The sequence below is a fragment of the Brachyistius frenatus genome, unplaced genomic scaffold, assembly GCF_029030835.1.
Source record: "Brachyistius frenatus isolate BFR_SWC_R1_liver_20210118 unplaced genomic scaffold, ASM2903083v1 Contig_2, whole genome shotgun sequence".
Classification (NCBI taxonomy): domain Eukaryota; kingdom Metazoa; phylum Chordata; class Actinopteri; family Embiotocidae; genus Brachyistius; species Brachyistius frenatus.
This window is the reverse complement of record NW_027210601.1, coordinates 2,863,450-2,883,626: the sequence shown is the minus strand read 5'-3', so window position 1 is coordinate 2,883,626 and position 20,177 is coordinate 2,863,450. Positions and strand designations below refer to the sequence as shown.

The 20,177-nt window shown below is 40.9% G+C and overlaps 2 protein-coding genes across 4 annotated transcripts in view; both read right to left on the bottom strand.

Annotated features, from left to right (window-relative positions):
- Window positions 1–2,493: 2,493 nt before the first annotated feature.
- lrrc71 (leucine rich repeat containing 71) lies at window positions 2,494–9,219 on the bottom strand. Its single transcript, XM_069700037.1, has 17 exons — window positions 9,091–9,219; window positions 8,420–8,458; window positions 8,194–8,325; window positions 7,603–7,722; window positions 6,485–6,560; window positions 6,315–6,389; window positions 6,028–6,096; window positions 5,758–5,917; window positions 4,985–5,068; window positions 4,770–4,844; window positions 4,539–4,643; window positions 3,992–4,055; window positions 3,823–3,896; window positions 3,694–3,720; window positions 3,487–3,595; window positions 2,980–3,071; window positions 2,494–2,666 (listed from the first exon to the last, which is right to left on the bottom strand). The coding sequence occupies exons 1-17, from the start codon at window positions 9,152–9,154 to the stop codon at window positions 2,544–2,546; spliced, it is 1,488 nt and encodes a 495-aa protein (XP_069556138.1). The 5' UTR covers window positions 9,155–9,219; the 3' UTR covers window positions 2,494–2,543.
- Window positions 9,220–10,095: 876 nt separating this feature from the next.
- ash1l (ash1 (absent, small, or homeotic)-like (Drosophila)) overlaps window positions 10,096–20,177 on the bottom strand; it is a 29,359-nt gene continuing 19,277 nt past the window's right edge. For 2 of the 3 annotated variants that reach the window (XM_069693216.1, XM_069693225.1), the window contains exons 17-27: window positions 19,910–20,062; window positions 19,671–19,725; window positions 19,170–19,302; window positions 17,224–17,496; window positions 16,732–16,818; window positions 16,535–16,625; window positions 15,710–15,848; window positions 15,388–15,560; window positions 14,911–15,077; window positions 13,846–14,335; window positions 10,096–12,627 (exon numbers count right to left, since the gene is read on the bottom strand). In XM_069693216.1, the coding sequence (XP_069549317.1) occupies window positions 12,536–12,627; window positions 13,846–14,335; window positions 14,911–15,077; window positions 15,388–15,560; window positions 15,710–15,848; window positions 16,535–16,625; window positions 16,732–16,818; window positions 17,224–17,496; window positions 19,170–19,302; window positions 19,671–19,725; window positions 19,910–20,062 (1,853 nt within the window). In that variant the 3' untranslated portion in view covers window positions 10,096–12,535. The remainder of the gene's footprint in view (window positions 12,628–13,845; window positions 14,336–14,910; window positions 15,078–15,387; window positions 15,561–15,709; window positions 15,849–16,534; window positions 16,626–16,731; window positions 16,819–17,223; window positions 17,497–19,169; window positions 19,303–19,670; window positions 19,726–19,909; window positions 20,063–20,177) is intronic. The other variant, XM_069693233.1, reaches the window with a different exon arrangement.

The following is a 20,177-nucleotide window of genomic DNA, read 5'->3' as shown; positions in this document are numbered from 1 at the left end:
GCGGCCATGTTGGTGAGGTCAAAACTCCATCCTGTTTACTCCTGTTATCCTTCATATATCTGGTTCACTCCGGATACATTTGACACGTGTCCGTTTTTTTTTTATTTTTTAGATTTAATACAACACACTAAAGATTCCTGTTATTCACAACGACAACTACTATTTATATTTTAAATTTATACCGCATCGAAATGCAAATAAGAAAGAACATTAGGAATATAAAATAATATTAAAGCTTTTAGATATGCTCTCCAATTTAGTTTTATATATATATATATATATATATAATTATTTTTTTTTAGGTAGGTAGGTATTTACTTTATTAATCCCCGAGGGGAAATTTTTTTCGCTACAGCAGCATATAGAAGCAATAAGATAATAATAGAAATAATAGAATAAAATAATAGAATAGAATAGAATAATAGAAAAGCAATAAAATAGCAGTAAATAGCAGTAGAAAATATAAATATTAAATACACAGTATATACAGTACATTATATATCTATATATATTATATACAAACAAACCAATCACACAATGTACTATAGCAGTGGTGGAAGAAGTATTCTGGTCCTTTATTTAATTAAAAGTACCAATAAACTGTAAAAAAAAATACTCCATTATTAAAAGTCCTGCATGAAAAATCCTACTTAAGTAAAAGTACATACATTTTAACAGAAAAATTTAGTTATAGTATTAAAGTAAAAGTTTTAATTTGACTGATGTTTTTATTACACATGACATGATGATATTATACCAAAGCATCAGTGTGTGAGCAGCATGTTACTGTTGTAGCTGCTGTAGGTGGAGTTGGAATTACTGCATCCATTTTTATAAACAGGGACTGCTGATGAATCTAAGGGGTTGTCAGATGATAGAGGGAAAACAAAACAAAGTTCTGATACACAAAACAAATAAATCTGTTTTCAGTTTTTGGACTGAAGCTTTGATTTTTGGTGTCCGAAATATGAAAAGTGTTGGAAAAATTACTCAAGAGGCTTGGTTCAAAATCAAACACATCGGACATTTATTCTTGCAAGAAGGAGCAACTACATGCAACTTCAAAGAGAGGTGTCCAGCAGTGACACCCCCCCCCCCCCCAGCAGTTCTCCATCATGGCTCTCCAGCAGTCCTCCCCAGCAGTCCTCTTTAGCAGGGCTTTCCTTAGGTCAGCTTTTATACAGTTGACAAACAGTAGACTATCACCCCCATTCCCTCTGTATCTGCTTTCGTATGGTAATACAGAGTTGGTTGTAGGTCACAAGATAAGGACACAGGGGGAGTCATCAATTAGATGAAAGAAAGAATCACTTGCAAATAAGACAGAAAACAAAGGAAACTTTTCGGAGCCTTATTGACAAAGAGACTTTCCGGAGCCACAATGCAAACAAGAGGAAGAGACAAATCCTTTTTTTCCCATCAAAAAGAAAAGTCACTTTTGTACTTTTGTATTGTTGTTGACCTTTGGTTTGGTATTAGTATGACTGCATGTACAAACCCAAACTTGTGTGGCTTCCCCTTAGAGGGACTCTTTTTGGCCGCCATGTCACGGGCACACCGAACGACGAAAACAAATTATTTGTATAACTTTTAATTCCAAATATGTTAAGAGAGCACAGACTCAATTTCAAGTCGACAAAATCTGAAGGAGGAGTTTGTTAAAGTACAACATGTGCGAATCGCCAAAGTGGCGGACTTCCTGTTGAGTTGAAGTATTAGTGCAACGTAACTTTTTTATAGGTCTAGGTGTGATACACATGTCCACCGAATATCGTAAATGGAACCGCCGGGGCATCTCTTTAGGGGGCGCTAGCGAGCCATTTGGCCACGCCCACTCGCGACTCCACTAAAATACCACATTTTTAGCCGGGAGAGACTACCAACTTTCCAACTTTCATGAGTTTTTAAATATGATAATGCCTCCAAAAATGCAGTTGTTTACGGAGAATCATAATAATCGCTTGAAAATCAGTCTGCACCATCGGTGCTCGGGCCCTAATTAGCAAGGAAAGTTCAAGTGACTCAAAATTGTAACTAAGTACAGTACTTGACTAAATGTACTTAGTTACTTTCCACCACTGGTTACAGCAGTTAGTGATTAGAAGTATATCTATGGTGAAGATAAAGTAGTTCATATTTTCGTTTCCTTTGAGGCCCCCTGGTGGCACTTCAGGGACATCAGCAGCTGATTCTGTCCTCATTCAAATTCAGTCTGTGTGAAGTGGTTGATGGCGGTGAGATAATATTACAATGGCTCTTTTATTTTTTTAAACTTTGGCTGTACTCAGTTTTTGTCCTTGGTGTAAATTCCAACCTTGAGCAACACAAAGTAGTAAAATGGATGAGGACACAGCTCTGATTGGCTGTTGTGGGCAAAGCATCTGGACTTTAATGTGCCACATTGTCCTCCTATTCACACGCAGCCCTTTTATGTAGACTGATGCTATTCATTTTCTAGTTTCCTTATCTTATATGTTACAAAACAACAACGGAAAGAAAACAAATGCATTTTTATTGCTATGTAAAAATAGATGTCCATTCTCTCAGCCCTGCGCCCCCTGTCCCTCCTCTTCTGTGTGTTCGGAGTTGTTTTTATCTTGTGTGAGCGCCAACATCAGTTCCTTTATCTTCACGTAACACTCACTCTCGGTCGGGAAGTGGTTTCTCTGTGACAGATCAGAAATCATAATTCGAATCACCTTCATATTCAGAATGACTGTTAATTATTAAGTATTTTAAAATGTACATGACACAGAGAGAAATGATGGGACAAAGTAAGAACGAAAGGCCTGCATGACTTCGAAATAAAAGAAAAAAAAGAAATGATAACCAAATGTAATGAAATTCTTTTCTTTAAATTTTTATTTTTTTTATTTAACAATTTAGATGCAATTTCTGTTGTAAACCGAAGTGAAATGTGTTGAGATGCTGACACACAAACACAGCGTCAGCTTTGAGTCCACTGGGAGTGAAACCCACCTGCAGACAGAGACGCAGCAGGCCTCCTCCCTCGCCCTGCATCTCCAGTGTCGCCAGGAACAGAGGCAGCGACTTCTCTGTGAGTCTGTTTCCTACACAAACACACACACGACTGTTCATTTCAGTCTTCAAAAGCCCTTTTGAGGCTTTCATTATTTGTTTTGTGCAGAGCCCCGGGGAAGTAGCTGCTAATTATGAACCAGCTTACACAAAACTAATTAACAAGGAATAATTTCATTAACCTAGTTTGACCCTTGAAATAATAACCTACTATTTTAAATTATTATGGATATTTTTTTTCTCCAAAATGAATTACAATGAAAATGGCTACTTAATTATATATAGAAAATCGAATATGAAGTGAATTAAAATGAACACCTCTGCTGATGGGTCTTGAACTAGAACCTTTGCGTATGAATTATAATAAACTCATAACAAAATTAATTTCAAATATCCCTGCTATCAAACTGAACCGCAGTTGATTTTCATTTCAAGCACAGTGCTGACCTGCCAGGTTGAGGGAGGTGAGAGTGTTGTTTCCGGGCAGGAAGAGCTGTCCGTCCCTGTGATTCAGCACCTGGTCCAGCAGGGGGTTCACTATCTCCACCAGCTCTTCCTGCTCATGGAGGAGACGGCACACGGTGAGTTTTAAAAATCAGAGACATCTTCGAGAAGAATATTTTCTGCTCCACAGAACAACTGCATCGAACAAACCTCATTGGGGGCACCACTTAATTTGTCCTGCAGAGACAAATTGAAGCTAATTGAATGACATACTGTACTGTACATGTTTCCATCCAGATGCAGCTTCATGTACAGAGTCAGAAAACATGGGTCTGCTACCTCCTGTACAGATAGTTGTCTCTCTTTGCCTCCTAGCTTTCCACCTTTACTATGCGACGCCTTTAAATCAGAAGCTGGGAGAGATTTAAAAGGACAGCAACGTGAAGATAAACGCAGCTGCTGTCAGAGGATAATAGGTGAAGTGTTTATCTGTAACGGATGCAGTTACTTTTCCTGTTGGATTTTGGGTTTTCTTTGCTGGCAGCTGGTTTCTCCTCTTTTTTGGATGCTTCCTGTGAATGGACAGATTTACCACAAGAATCAACAATTAAAGGTTTACAGCACACCAAAAGCATTAACCCATTTAATGCCAAATGTTGAGTATGATTCTCAAAATATGTCAGTAGTAGACCCTTTCAGGAATATATGTACAAAATATGATAGTTTTATCCGTTAATTCAGGCAGGCTATTTTACTTCCTTTTGTAGAAGTCTGAGGAAGACATCTTCTGCCAGAGGGTAAGTAAACTGATCTGGTCATGTGACCTTTCACACTAGTCAAATGACGGTGTTAGAATTTAATCAAGATAATCCTTTTTTTTCTTTTTTTTTTTTTTTAAATTGAAATTTTTTTTTTGCCCAAAGCCTACAAGAAAACTTTCAGAGCTTCCAGAAGTATGAAGTTACAGTTGGACCAGTGGGATTAAATAGGTTAAGCAGCAGAATATATTGTTGCAATGACACCACGGATTCAGCTTTACACTGATAACGTGTTACCTTTTTTTTGGCGGACCCTTTGTTCTCCCCTTTCACTGGAGTGCTGTTGGGTAATGGGAGAAGTTGGTCGCTAGATGATTGGTCAGATTCAAGTCTCGGCAACGGCTGCAGAAACAGAATCTGTTAATTACTTTTAAATCTGTGTCATGTGTGTCTTGTGCGAGTAATTCTACTCTGTGTGTTCTGGACAGCTTTGATAAGGATTAGTTTTAAGGTAAGTTGAACACTTACAGACTGAATTTTTTGCAGAAATAGCTTCCTCCTCTCCACAACTTCTTCATGAGTTAAAGCAAACTCACAGAGTACCTGAAAGTGGAAGTGGTGAACAGTGGAGGATTATTAAATTACATAATATAATGCAATAAGCGGAATATGATTTAAAACATCTTAACCACTAATTTAAATGCATTATCTGTCAGTTAAAGACTCTGATAGTAAATTGATACCGCGGCCAGATGAGCAGCTCCTGAGTCTCCGATCTGATTGTCGGACAGTGAGAGGAAGAGCAAGGCGCGATTCAACCGCAGGCCCTGAGAGACAAAACAGGATGAAGACAACATATAGCAGTAATTCTCAACTGTTGGGTTGCGACCCAAAATTGGGCCATTTTGGGTGTCGCAGATGTGTGGGTGAAAAAAATAAGTTGAGGGAAAAAAACTTCAAACCTGGATTTTGAAGTCCACAGACCTTCTGCCACTGTGCTTTTATTTTGAAGGACATATTTTTTTCTACGCCAGTGTTGTCATGACAGTTATGACTAAAACGGACATCTCACATCAGTCGTTAGCTCTCACCCAAGTGTTTTTTATATATATATTTTTTCCCAGTGGTAGTCTGCCTTTATTTATTTAATTCAAGATTAGTCTGCATTTTTTCATATTTCATACAGTCCAGTTCAGTTTCTGGAAACGAAATAAAACATTACTAGTTTCAACTTGTTTAGAATTCAAGATAAGTCTGCTTTCTATTCCATTGGGTTTGGATACTTAGTTGCACTTTTGTGGCCCTTTTTTTGTTTGTTTGTTTTATTTAGTCTTTTAACAGTGCATAAAGGTGTCGTGTATTACTGCACTTTCTTTTGTGAAATGAATTTGATTGGCTCAAATATTTAAAAAAAAAACATTGGATCGCAACTTAAAGACGAAGGAAAAGTCTAAGTCCTGAGGCTGGACCAGTTGAGAACCGCTGCCAGAGAGGGAGAATGGGCTCTGGGTTATACCTGTGCAATATATGCAGCGCCTGCATCACCGACGGAGTTGAACGCCAAGTTGAGTGACAAGAGGTTCTTGTTAGCGGATGTGGTTGTTGAGAGAGCCAACCCAATCAGACGAGCGCCTTCATCTCCTATCCGATTATTTCGCAGGGACAAGTGAGTGAGGCTTGAGCAAAGAAACACATGACATGAATGGGACACGTTCGTGCCTCTATTTGTGTGTGCAGGAGTGTGTTAATGCAAATCGAGATTCATTAGGGCTGCTTGGTGACTCACCCGCTGTCTTCAGAGAGAAGAAGGTGGTAGCTCTGCTCTGGGAGAGCGTTGCCCTCCAGTGTCACAAACCTAACGTAATACAAAGTAGATGAGACTCAGTGTCTGACTGACAACGTTCTGGATACATTAAACTATATTTCTCTGCAACTCTTCAACATTTTCTGACTTGGGCTCAAATTTACATTCCCATTCTCCAACCCTGATGTATCAAGGACCTGTTGTGATGCAGGAAACTGCAAAAACAAAACAAAGAGTCCCGGGTTGGAACGACAGCAGAATCCGCTCACCTGAGACTAGAGCACAGAGACATTGTGCTCACGAGGGAGATTACCTTCCGATCTGTCAGTCCCGCCTGCCAAAACCTGCAGCACGGTGGACAAGATTACACAAACAAACACGGACGACACAGTGACAGCTGTAACAAGAGTGCGACTCTTTCCAGCAGCTCATTACTCACTGAAGACTCTGGAGCTGGCTCATGGAGGGAAGCAACTTCTGTAGGGCTTGAAAAGTGAGCTCGTTCACCCTCCATCCTGTGGATTCATGACAAATTCAATGATGTTCTTACCAAACACGTCAAAGATATGTCAAAGATATGTTAAAATAGATTAAGTTGCTCTAATGGCAACCAATTATACTTAAATATGAACTCATGACCTGATTAAGAAGATGCGGTGTGTAATGCAACGTGTCATTTCAATACACCGTATTTCTTCAATCTGTTAGGATTCCTGTTTGCTCCTCTGTTTTGTCCCCAATCACCTCTCCTCATGTTTTCTGTCTTTCCCCTGTCTGTTTGTTATTGTGTCCCCATGTGTTCTGTGTCCTCCTCTCCTTGCCTCCTGTCACCTCCCGTGGCCACGCCTCTCACCGGTCTCAGCAGCTGCTACCACTCTCCCCAAATCACCACCTGCAGGTGGCTCATTTCCCTGATCACCTCCCGGGACTATATGTACCCTGCCCCTGCAGTCATCTGGTTGTTGGTCCATACTGCGAGTTCCTGCTAGTCACCGCAAGGACCACCAATCACCCGTCCGTCTGTTGCTCCTGCTCCTGCTCAGGTACCCTGTTTCAGCTTCCAGTCCGTGCGATCAGTCAGTGCTCCCAATCTCGGCTGATCGCCGAAGCTAAGCAGGGTCGGGCCTGGTTAGTACTTGGATGGGAGACCACCTGGGAATACCAGGTGCTGCAGAACTACCAGTCGGAGTCAGTGAGTGTGTCCGTCCGTCCCCGGTCCTGCTCCAGTACCAGCTGTCCTGCCAGCTTCGCCTCCCCGGTGCGAGTCGGTTGGGTTGCCCTCCCGACTCGGGAGGAAATAGACTCTGTAGGTACCACCTTTGTTTCAATAAAGACTGTGTTTTGAACTGATACCGGAGTCTGTGTGCCTGCGTTTGGGTCCTGTTAAACTCCACATCATAACACAATCATTGACGTGATACAAAATATTTATTTATTTAGCAGATTTGTACATAACAAAAGTTTACCAAAGTGCTGCACAACATCAGAAAGAACAAAAACAAACCAAATAGAATTGAACTTTAGAGAAATTAAAAATCGTCATAGGCAAACTCTTACCAGAAACCTTCATACTCTTGGCGCTGTGGTGATCTTCACTTTCCAGCTCAACTTGTAGGTATGGCTTAGACCAGAGAGGTGCAGCCTTCGTCTGTGACTGGTCTTCTTCTGGAAGTACAACTATGATAATTATGAGTGGATGGAAGCTGAGATATGCGAGTAGATCATTACAAAGGACAATCACACTCCTAATATAATGATCTGCATTAACAGTAGTATATTTTCAGTATAGAAAATATTCCTCGTAAATACCTTATTTTTCAATAATTTTTCTATTTCTATTTTCCACATCTTATATTTGATTCACACTTTCATATTTTTCATGCAAGTGTCTTTATGATTTTTACAGAAACTTCTAAATTAGCTACAAGTTACAGCAAGAACTTCATTTAACTGTGAATTAAGGACACACAAATCAGTTTTAGACATCAGCTCTATTTATGATCAAACTAGTCTGCGTTTAAAATAAACTAATCTTTTCAAATAATTGTCACTGAAAAATCAATCCTGTAAAATATGCAACAACTACTGTATGACCTGTGTTTTTTTTCTTTCTTTCTGTCAATGAGGACAGACGCAGCTCTTGCTTACCCATGTCGTGTCCATCCGTGTCGGTGGCGGCGGTTGGGTGCTTGGTGCTGACCGCTGGGATGTCCTTCAAGTCCAGGAGAGCGCAAAGTCCAGGGAAGTCAATCTCCACATTGCCAGAGCACTGATATTCCTCTGTAGGATAGCGAGGGACAAACACACCTCAACTGTCACCACCACCACCACCACCACCAAAAGTGAAGGATAGCAGCCAGATAATGTCACTTACCGAAGGTCTGTGCAGGCAACGGTTCATTTATAGTCGGTCCTGCACATGAACAGAAGTGAGCAAGAACAGGTATGATGCCTTCGCTGGAGTTGGTGATTGGTTTTTACATTTTTATCATGAAGAGACATGCAACAGCCTACTTAAGATTATAATGTTTTGCCGTGACACATTACTACTATTTCACAAATAAACCTGTCAAATTAAAATCATCTTTGATTTTATTGTACATTAGTCAGTTTTACATTTGTACATTTGTAGTTTTAAGGCACTTAGTTTTGTGGCTTAATTTCCATTATACGCTCTATATTTCTTGGAGATGCAGTGTACTTTTTAATACTTTTTTAATCCTGAATTACAACTCTACATTTCCCTGCCAGCTGCAGGTGCTTCTTACAGTATTTAAAATAACTAAAATAAGCTCCATCTCAACGACGTTTTTAAAAAAAAAAAAAAAAAAATACTTGGCACCATTATCAAATGATATACGTCAGCTATCCAACAAATAACCACTGCTTGAAGAAACAGTATGTCGCACAATTGTTTAAAAAATACGTGACTTAAAGTCTAACATATTTTCCCGTTCATTTTTAAATTAATTTAAAAGATAGATGACGTCAAGGAATTGCTAGCTTGACCAGCTGTTAAAAAAAAGACAACTCCATGAAACTAACCTGTATTTTTCAATGCCTCATCTTCAGTGTTTGCTTTTTCTTTTATGTGTCTCTTTCGAGACATGCTGGTTTCTTAAGCCGCTAACTTATCATTATTATTATTATTATTAAACAGAAGTTAAGTGAGCTAAGTATTGTTAACGCAGCCGCCAGAGCGTCATTGGTGTTACTATGGTAACCACATCTCGGTAGAGCCTGCGGGTCTATCGCGAGACTTGTGGCAAGCGTTTCGTTTTTGGGGTCTTTCGGCCCAGTGACATTTGAAAAATTGTCATGCGTGAAAGATTCGTTGAAAAATAGTTGTTTATGTGGACCCTATGTCGGGTATCATAGTAATATGGCATTGAACTCTTTTTCTTTTCTTTAACTCGAACTAAGCGTACTATCGCGAGAGTTTGCACTTAATTTATTATTTATTACAACAAATGCTGATTTGGAAAATTAACTCGAATAAGACAAGTATTTTTTTTCTTATTTAAGTCGTCAATATCTATTTACCATAATATTGTGAGAGTTGGCACTTGATTTATCATGAATCAAATTATATAAGTAAGTAAGTAAGTAACTCTGACAAGGAATATTTGTATTTTTGATGCTCAAACTGAGCCAGGAGTTGCCAAAACAGTGTCGGTGGAACTTCTCACTCATTTTTCACAGTGGGGAATTTATCCTTATTATTATACGTCTTATATTCTACTTGTACCAATCAGGTGAATTATTCTTCTATCACTAAATCACTACTAAAATGCTATTTTTACATGAACATAGCTTCTTTTTTTTTTTATTGTTTTGTTGTTGCAGATTTATGCTTTTCTTGCTTTGTCTATTTATTTTGTACATTGAGACTGAGAAAGTTTTTCGATCCATCTGTCATATGGTGGATTGACATTAAAGAAGTTGAAATCACTGTAAACAACTCTATTAGACTTCTATTTGAAGTGTAGGATTTGAACCTCATTTCTTTTCACGAGCTTTTTTTTTTAAAGAAGAACACCATGAAGTATATTCACAATAATGTAGTGCTTTTTATTAAAAAACAAAACAAAACAAAAAAAAAAAAATATAAAACAAAAAGTAAAAACCAACAGCATTTTTCATGACTTAAGAATCATAATTACAAACTTTTAACGAGTGGAAGAAGTTTTTTTGACAAACTGTACACATCACAAAATGTCCGCCAGTCTGCCATTTACAATGCTTGCATCTTATTTTGTGATTGTCTAAAAATAACTAAACGAATCACACAAAAACACACAAATACAAGTACAAGCATCATACCATGACCGCTATCACAAAACGGAACCGTTTCCTATTTGAAAGAAAAACAAAAATGAAAACATGATATCGGGATGACAGCTTTACTTTTGTTTCTGTCACCGTTTAAAAATATCATAACATTTTTATGTTGGTTTGTTTTTTTAGTGTTCAACACTTTGCAGCAAAAGACAAGGAGTACATTTCTCCTTAAAAAGTAAATATTATTAACAATGTTCAGTGACGAAGGTGTCGTTGCGGAGTCACTGTCATGTCCCAATGCCTTCTGTGTCCGTTTGACATTCTTCTCGCTCATGCAGTACATAGATGAATTTCATTTATAGGCAACGAAAACTCAGCTTATGTTTTTATGTCGTCAGGACCTTTATGGTGAGATTTTCTGGACATTAAAAAAATCATTTTCCTCCAAGCTTAAGTGTCTTCATTATAGTAATACAAACGGAAGAAATTATAATATTATCATTATTATAATAATCATAATACATTTAGGGCTGAGTCCTGTACAGTACATTAATAAACAAAATCCATTTTCAAGATATTGCTTTTGGAAACACTCCTCAATGTAAAGTGTGTATATTTACATAACTTGGCACTGTACAGCTTCCCGTTCCCTCTCTCCCTCCGTCAGTGTCTCATTCGTGTCACTTCTCTGTCAGTTTACCGCAGTAGGACATTGCAGCCTGTCCCTTTTTAGCAGAGGCATTTGGGGGGGAAAGAAATCTCATCAAATATCACAATTTCTTTTTAAAACATTCTCCATGGCAACCAGGAACATAGTCTAAAAAAAAAAAAAAAAAAAAAAAAAAGGACAAAAAAAACAAACTTAAGTCCCTCCCCCTCCCAATATACAGTATACACCGCCCCACCCGTCTCACAGAATATAAGAAAATATGACCATCACGATACATTTCATGTTAAGTATTGTTTTCCATAGTTTTCTTAAAACTGTTAATTGCCATCGAGCCCTTAATTTTTTTTTCATTTTTTTTTTAAAAAGGTATATTTTCATGAAATCTGAGTACAGACACACAATAAGTGTGTATGCGCGCACACACACACACACACACACACACACACACACACACACACACACACACACTCGGCAGTCGGAGAGCACGGCTGTGTAAGGCATTACAGTTAAAGCCGGTGTCCCCCCTCCCCGCCTGATATAGTTTAGCTGGTGACTCATGTTTCTTCAAAAAAGAGGGGCGAAGCTTGACTGCCTCACGAGAAAATAAAAAAATAATAACAAGACACTTTGACTAACAAAAGCGCACACGCAATCTTCCCTCCCCTCCCTTTTACTCTAAAAACAAACACACCACAGGCCTCTTCTGTTCCTAAATGAGTTACTACAGTATAACAGGAAAAAGATAATAGACTTTTTAACTTGCTTGGTTGATTTTTTTTTTTTTTTTTTTTTCAGACTGCATTATCCAAATACTGTGAGTGTTAGTGTGTTTTCATTATAGATACATTACACAGAGCTTCACAATATCCATGGTACCAAAAGTGCAGTTCACCACCCTTGTTCTCTCTTTCTCAAGAGCAGCATCTGAGCACAGCGCTCAACTCTACATTTCTCCTATGCCATTTCTCCCCCCACCCCCCCCGCGGTGCAGATCTTCTCGCGTTACTTTTTGTTAAATTTTTTTCATTGCAGCAAGGTCCCACTAGGGGGAACAATTCTCCAGCATTCATATCCCCACTGACTGAAAGCCATCACGCCCTCTATCCTTCCCTGTTCAGTACCACTTGTTTCATTTCTGATGCTTGCTAGTGGAATTCATCTCCCCAATGTTTTGTAATATTCAATGCATTTAAGTGCATGGGTTATTTCTCCTATGTTTATTTAAAATAAAAAAACAGGTTTTGCATGATACTACTTAAATAAGCAAGAAGTCTGGGTCAGCTCTCTCTTCGTGCTCCTTGAGAACTTTTGAAAAGCTGAAACTGCCGTGGAGTCAGCGCTTCCGAACCCCCTCCACCCTCTCAGAGTTGAGATGACAAGTCTTGGAAGAGGTAAACTGGAAGAGGCCCGCAGGGATGCATTGTGGTCCTTAATGGTTGGTTAACCAGCAATGCTCATTTCCTGCCTTGCTGTCTCTCCATTTTCTGCCCCTTGCTCTCGACAGTGAAAGGCAGTGTGCATGACAGGCACGTAGAAACGTTATTTTCTGCAAACGAAATCGCCAAATCCGAGCGTCCGTCGCCGTAGCCGCCGCCCTGCGCCCTCCTCAAGGAGATAAGTGACATCTATGGCTGGAGAGAGAGAGAGCCAGGGAGAAGGGAATTAGGAGCCGAGACAAAAAGGGTACTATATCAAAGAAACGGCAAAGATAAATGTAGGTACGTGTGTCTCTTAGTGATGCATTCAGGTTTAAAATGCTAGAAAATAAATAAAATAAAAGACTTGGCGACCTCCTTTTTAACAGTCAACTGTCCAAAAATATTTGCAACTCTCTGGACTGACCTATCACATTATTGATGCGTGTTCACCTGTCATTTGGGGCAGCCTAGTCAGCAAACTCTACTCTATGTAAATCCTAAAGGCCAGTTCAGACCAAAGATTGGCAATGAGATGATTCACCAGTCTGAAACCTGCCAGTTTATACTAAAGCAACTAGAACAAACGGGGTGACGTCTGCGCAGCAACTGGACTTCGTTTTTCGGTGCTTTAACACAATACTCGGGGTTCAGGGAAATTTATGCTGTAACCTTGAGACAGGAGATCACGGCTGTTTAGTCAGTTTCTCCCGTCCTTTTCGGGACAAGCTCCGTGGTTGAGATGAGTGTGTGTCCCCTCTAATTAGCAGAAAAAACACCAACTATCGTGCCTTAGGCTCTAAAACTGTCCACTGGTGACATGACAAGCTGAGTCGCAGGCGGCACCACCAGCCGGCTTGAGTCAAGCTGGGATGAGCCCCTTCACACTGCTGCAATGTTCTCAGAAATCTTTGGTCTGAACAAGCCTTAAACAACTTTGAATACATGTCTTTAAAAGTTTTAGTATTATTCTTGTTCCATAAATTCACAAGCTGTTTTCTGATCGGTTTCCTTCTCATGGTTTATCAGTAAACACTTCCTCCAACGCAGGGCGTGTTGGTGCCTTTGGAAGGGCTTACTGGGAAAAAGCTGCAGGATAAATGTTGGCAATAATCTATATTGTTATTGATAACTAAATCAACAACATGTCAGTCTCAATACCTTCTGACTACTCTCTTATTTCACTCAGTCCCAAGGCCATTTGAATATGGTATATAAATATATAAGAAGACACATTGTGGTACTTTATGTGGAAACTGGCTCCAAATAAACGGTGCCTTTGTTTATTCTCATGAAGGAAAATTAGCATAAACATGGGACGTTTCTTGCACCAACTTCTAACATAATCATTCAGAAATCATAGCAGTACATGAAATGTTATACAACATATTTGAATGATGTGTCACAGCAGCCCTCGTTTGTCTGTTGACCTACCCCCCTGCTGTGTTCCCGGTCCCTCACCGTTCTTGCTGGGTGTTCTGTGCAGCAGATCCAGCAGGATCTTGTTGAGTCTCTCTCGCTGGGCCTCCCTCCTGCTCAGAGGAGGGTGGTGAAGTGGCGACGAAGCGGAGGACGACGGGAGTTCGAGCATCTCTCCCATCCTTTCGGTGGAACCTTCCTCAAGCTCCTTGCGCTCCTCAGCCTCCTGTCCTTCCTCCTCCTCCTCCTCTTCCTCGTCTTCATCCTCGTCTCCCTCTCTCTGCCGCTCTGCTCTTCGGGGCTTCGCTGAGAGAAGTTCAGGATCCTCTCGGCCCATGTCCATGTCTTCCTCCGCTCCTCTCCCGTCCTCCGCCTCGGGTGGGAAGTCGTCGCCTCGGCCGCAGGAAGAGCCGTCATCCTCGCAGCCTCCAGCTTCTTTGGGTCGTTCGCTTTTCCAGGCCGATCGCCCCCCGTTCCTCTTGTAGTTGTCAGGAACATAATGAGGCTGCAAAAATTTCAAAATCAAAACAAGGTCAAATAGTGTTTGCATGGTGTTATACAAGTCTGGTTTCATAGTTAAGATTTGCACAATATGAAATCACACAGACGATTTGGTCACATTCATTTAAGATTCCTGACACAGACCTTTCATGCAGTGAAACAGAGAAAAACATTAAGCTACAAACTATCTTCCGACTAGGAAACAGCTTTTGAATTTGCTTAAAGCTTTGCTATCATCTCTCTGTGTGTTACTGGTCATAATTTGCCAAACAAAAAAGAAAATTCTCAACATGCTGCCGCAAGTGACAAAATCACAAAGCAGGTATTTGAATATGGTTCCCTGCAGGTGCCAAAAAGAAATCATGGTTTCCTCATTTGTTTCTGGTTTGCGCCACCTTCTCTTGGGATTGTGCTGTAGGCTGCCAAAACACTGAGCACGGCAAGGTGCAGAAGCAAAACATGCCCTGGGCTGTAATATTACCTCCACTCTTAAAATATCTTTCAGTGTTTATAAATCAGTAACCGATCCCAGTGCGGCAGCCCAACCCCGTCTGGACCCTACCCTCCCATTACTCTCACCGAGAAGTCTCTTTTGGGTGTGAGCCTCTTGGGGAAGTGGTTGAAGGCATATGGCTTGGTACACACTGGGTAACGGTTACGATGGATCTTGTAGAACAGGTGGGCCGACTTGTCCAAGCGGTAATCACAGATGTAGACATCCTGCTCCTTCACACCCTTCGGCCGTCCTGGAGGAAGAAGACACTTTGTATTAGCCAGAAACAGCTGTAATTAAGCTGCTATAACATATTCGAAGAGCAAATGCCCGCTTAGATGTTGTGGTGTCTGTTGGTCAAAGCTCGTCTGAGTTCAGCCATAAGGGAAATATTAATCTTAATATTCATATTTACAAACATTCACTACCTGAGAGCGGACTAGCAAAGAAATAAATCTCTGCAGTCGTCAGGGAAAGATTTAATCGCTCAAAAAGGCAGACATATCGAGGCGGGTTTGGTGATTAAAACCAGCGTGTGGGTTCATTTGAGTTCTTCTTCTTACCTTTGCAGTAAGTGTAGAGATCGAGGACGCAGCAGGTTCCCACCACAGCCTCCAGGGGGATGATCTCATAGAGTGGCATGCGAAATAACTCGTTCTGGTAGAACCGCCGTGATGGAGAGTGATGCGTCTCATGAGGACGGAAGTAGTGGTGGCCAAAGGCAAACCGCTCACCCCTTCAGAGTTTGAATGGTAAATAATCCAATTAGACAATGCTATGCAATTTCACGAGAACAATAATAATCCACAAAATACGACTTCTTGACATGCAAGTTTATTCTCACTGGCTGGTGTCGCCTCTCTGTCATGCTGCTAATAAACTTACTTTTCATTCTTCCACAGTTTCTCGATTCGGAAGATGTCAAGTTTGTCTCGGTTGATGTGAGACAAGAGACGGTAAGACTGTCTGACAGGTTGGCCCTCAGGTGTGCGTCTGCTGTCTCTCATCAGATACACACAGTCACCTGCACACGACACACATCCTGACCTATTACTTTCTGCAAAGGCATATTGCATAAGAAATTGACAGCTTATTAAACTGTTAAGTCACCTGAAAGGTTGAGTATAACATCTCAGTTGAGTAACATGTCTTAGTCCAAATTTTGAACAAGAGAATCAATGAGATCACACTGCACACATAGTTTATTTAGATTCACTGTAACACACCGAGTGGACTGTTGTTTTTTATGAAAACTTCAAGTATAAGCAACGTGCTATCAAAGAACAGCAAAAAAAAAAAATCAAATTCATTTTCCCAAACAGAGCTTAACAAATAACTTGACACCAGTTTAAAAATCAATGCTTCTGCCTAGTCTGGTTGAAAATTTTCAGCCCGTTTCACTTCTGACCACCCCAAAATCTCCGTTGGCTGTTGGCTATCACTAGACACTACAATTGGTTCCCTGAAAGACCGAAGTAGAGCCAAAGTGTGGGTATCAAAATTTTGAACTGATTAACGACAGTAGATAGTACCAAAGCATGCCGGTTGGTATCATTAAAGTAACAAAGTTTGGTACCCAGCCCTGTTTATATACCACTGCAGCAAGATGATGAGTTAAAAAAAAAGAAAGAAAAAAGACCGTTAAATTATTCTAGTCGTAGAAAGACGAAGTGTGAAGTGATGATTTCTGGCTTTCTATTGTTTCCTTACCTTGGTGTAGCAGCAGCTCATCTCTTAGAAGGCAGATGTAGTAGATAGAGCCGGTCTGGGCGTAGCTCGGCTGGGGTATCATGGGAACTTCCTGTAGCGACAACAGTGAGATTAGAGGAGGATGGTGACAAAATGTGGCCTAGAAAAAGACAATAATTAGTTGAGTATTCATTGTTGTTAGGAAAGGACAGACGTACCCTGTCTATCGGCCGAGGGTCACACTGCTCACACAGATAGTGCTCCACCTCAGTCTCCAGCCGCATACAGTCAAAGTGCTGCCACACCTACAACAACGAAAAAAACTGTCGAATCACATCAATGCAAACAGCTGGCACAACAGGGAGTCTCAAAAGACTCAGTGCTTCACTGTGTTAATGTCCTCTGTGCTGCTGATTCACCACCGGGATTGTTTCTGAACTTAAGCTCCATCAATATTTGTTGTCCTCCTTATTTTCTCTATCTAAAAATAATGAATACACAAAGGACTGACTGCACGCTGTCCTTGGAAAATCTCCTTGACAAAGTACTCCTTAGATCTGTGAAGCCTCCAGAGAAAAGCACTCACTAAAACAGGTGTAACCTATCATCCAGTGAGACCAAAAGAAATGATAGAAACTGCATTTCTTTCTGTGCCAGTCAAAGCAAAGACCAGCTCTCTTCAGCTCTCATCAGTCATTGCGAGTCCTTACCATGCACTTCTCACACTGGATCATCAGGCCTTCGTCCTTGTACATTCCACAGATGCAGCGTATGACGTCGTCGTCCTTGTCGTGGGATCCGGGCCCTCCTCCGTGGTGGTGGTGACCATGGTCGCGCTCCAGCGAATCCGAGCTGTCTGCCTCGCTGGCCGTCTCGCCCACAATCTCATCGATCTGGACCGCGGCTTCGTGACGAGCGCTGTAGTACGCTTTCCGCAGCCGACACACGTCCCTGCCTACCGATGACTTCCTGCCATAATATTTCTGTTGGGAAAATAAGACCGTAATAAATGCAGCTGAAAAACATTTACAGGAAATCATTTTAATGAACCTGTTACGGACATTGTGTTCTGACACACAGCACAAGGACAACAAGACCCCACAAACAGTAGAAAGAGCTGATATAAATCATGTGTAAGGCAGAGGAGTGCGTGTTTGACCCCAGAATTAGACGCTCATCATTCATTCAGTCAGAACTTTGAGCTGATCTGCCTGAAGGCCTACGGGCAATTTCCTGCTGGACAAAGGTCATTGACACAGAAAGATGCATTCAAAACTGCAGCTGCCAAATTTTCCCTGAAGAGTCTACGCCCCACAGCTCTCCATTTAACAAACAATCCACATTCCTCTCCTCTCCCGCTTTTTTCAGTCTGACAAAAAGGGCCAAGGGGTGAAAGGGTGATTCTTATTTATACGTCCACTTCAAACTTCTCTGATGGGACGAGTAAGCTACACTGAGAGCTTTCAAGTGGCACTTGTTTAAACTGCTAAGCTATACAGATGTAAATCAAAAGGGTGTGCGACGTATGTGCAGAGGATCATCAGTCGTGAAGTTAAAACCCATCTGGGAGGTGTTTGTGAGAGAGACAGGAAGAATGGAAAGCAATGACTGAGTGTGAGGATGAATGTGTCGGAGCTGCACAGAAACGGCTTCAATGATTATTTTGATGAGGCTTTTAGATATTGATTGAGCTCTTTGAATCGGGTGTTATACTCAGGAGACAAGTGCCATTCAATGATGAAGACTGGATGCTACAGCAGCCTCAGTCTTCATCCAGTCACCATATTTTTTTATTTCTAATGTTAGACACAAACAGATCTATAAGACTGATTAAGCATCTAGTTTGCTACTAAATATTTTCAAATATTAGACAATTAACCATTTGACTAATATAATTATGTTAGCACAAATTCATTCAATAATGAATGTGACTCTTGGCAGTGGCTTTATTTCTCAAACTAATAGACTTCAACCAGTACAGGAACTTTCCAATGGGACCAAGAGCCGTTGAGTCACTCAGAATCTAAATCTGCATTTCGACCAGGAGAATCAGGGACTAACTTTAGCTCCGGTACAAAAGTTCCAGCTGTAAAACACGTCTCTGCTCCTGGGGTAGACCTTTCTAAAGGTTCTCCAACTTTCAAGTAGACGCTTACAGGGCTTAATGTCACACTACAGAAAATCCTGTACCAAATCAAGTAAATGAGGACGCGAAGACGAAGAGAGAAAAGTGAGCTGGAATTCAACTATTTGTTGATATTTGCATGGCAGTTACTTTCTAAACCAGAACCAACTAACCATAAAACACTCAGCAGGTCATCTACTTTACAGACATGTGTGTCATTACATCTGACTCAAATACCAGTCATGCAGTGACAGACATAACGAAAAACAGGCACACTTTGTGGTCAAAATGCAAACAGGAATGCACAAAAATGATTTTTAGTTTCTGATAGTTCCTCGAGCTCCAAACATCCAAACATTCTTTCTTGTGATTGAAAAGAGTTATAACTGTTCAGTTTTAAATACTTCAGTCTTCTACCAGCAACATGTGATGATAGAAGTATAAATGTATGTGTTTACAGACACAAAAGCTCTTTCTGCAGTTCTTATTCTAGACAGCAAGGGATCGTTATCAGTGGCAACAGCAGCCTACCTCAGCATTGCGAAACACTTTGAGCATGTCTGTGTCAAAAGCTTCGACAGTCTTATAGTGGCCGGTGAGGATTTGCTTCTCGATGGTGCTTAGGTCCAGAGGGTCAGACACCTTCTCGTAGTACTGGCTGTTCCTGATGGCACACAAACACAGCAGGATTAGTCCCTCCAAATGTAGTTAGTCAACAAACTGATTCTAGCTAAATCAATGTTGCACCCATGAGGCTACATGGCCACCAAATCCCTGATAATGACAGCTTTGGTACCATGTAGCTCAAGAGAAATAATGAGCTGTTATTGTTTCGACACCAGCTGATTACTAGCAACACTGGACAAGATTCAACACACAGGCTGTCACGGCTCAAATGTGTGGCGAAAGATAAAAGTGTTACACTATGTGGGTGCAGTATACTGACAGACTAGATAACAAAGCAAAACTGCTGTCTGGGAAAGAGACAAATATTATGAATGAACCAGTCGACATGCGGGTTTGCACTCTTACCTTTTCCTGGATGGGAGGTTCACCAGTGGAGCAGCAAGTGTCTGGCCAGAGGAGTCTGAAGTGAAGCAGAAGAAGAGCATTTCTTTCATTATATTTAATCACTGATCATGATTCCATGATCAGACCTCAGATCAGGCTATACTAGCGAGAACATCTCGAATAGCACAAAAGTAAGCTACATGTTCTGCGGCTGCCTACGCACATACACGTGCTGTGTATTTCTCAACGTGGACACTAACCCTTGTAGCTGGTGATCATGTCACAAATCTCCTTGAAGATGTGTGCGAGGCGCGCAGTGCGTGTGACTTCTGTGTTTTCCTCGGCAGCGGCGAGTCTCCGCGTCCGTACCGACCGCGACGTCTGCAGAGCTGAGAACTGCGTCAGGAACACATCTGGAAACGGGGCATGAGGATTATGCATCAAGTTTCCTTCGGATCATTTACATTTGTTTTCTTGGTATAAATTTATCACAACACCTTGCGACTGTAGCCACGAACACAGTTTTTT

What these genes read in the sequence shown, in the direction of transcription:
- lrrc71 (XM_069700037.1), bottom strand. Translation starts at nt 9,154, where the DNA reads ATGTCTCGAAAGAGACACATAAAAGAAAAAGCAAACACTGAAGATGAG. An exon ending in AGCCAGCTCCAGAGTCTTCA is followed by an intron (nt 6,390 to 6,484) that starts GTGAGTAATGAG and finishes ACCGTGCTGCAG; the next exon opens with GTTTTGGCAGGCGGGACTGA. An exon ending in GCGCTGCATATATTGCACAG is followed by an intron (nt 5,069 to 5,757) that starts GTATAACCCAGA and finishes TTTGTCTCTCAG; the next exon opens with GGCCTGCGGTTGAATCGCGC.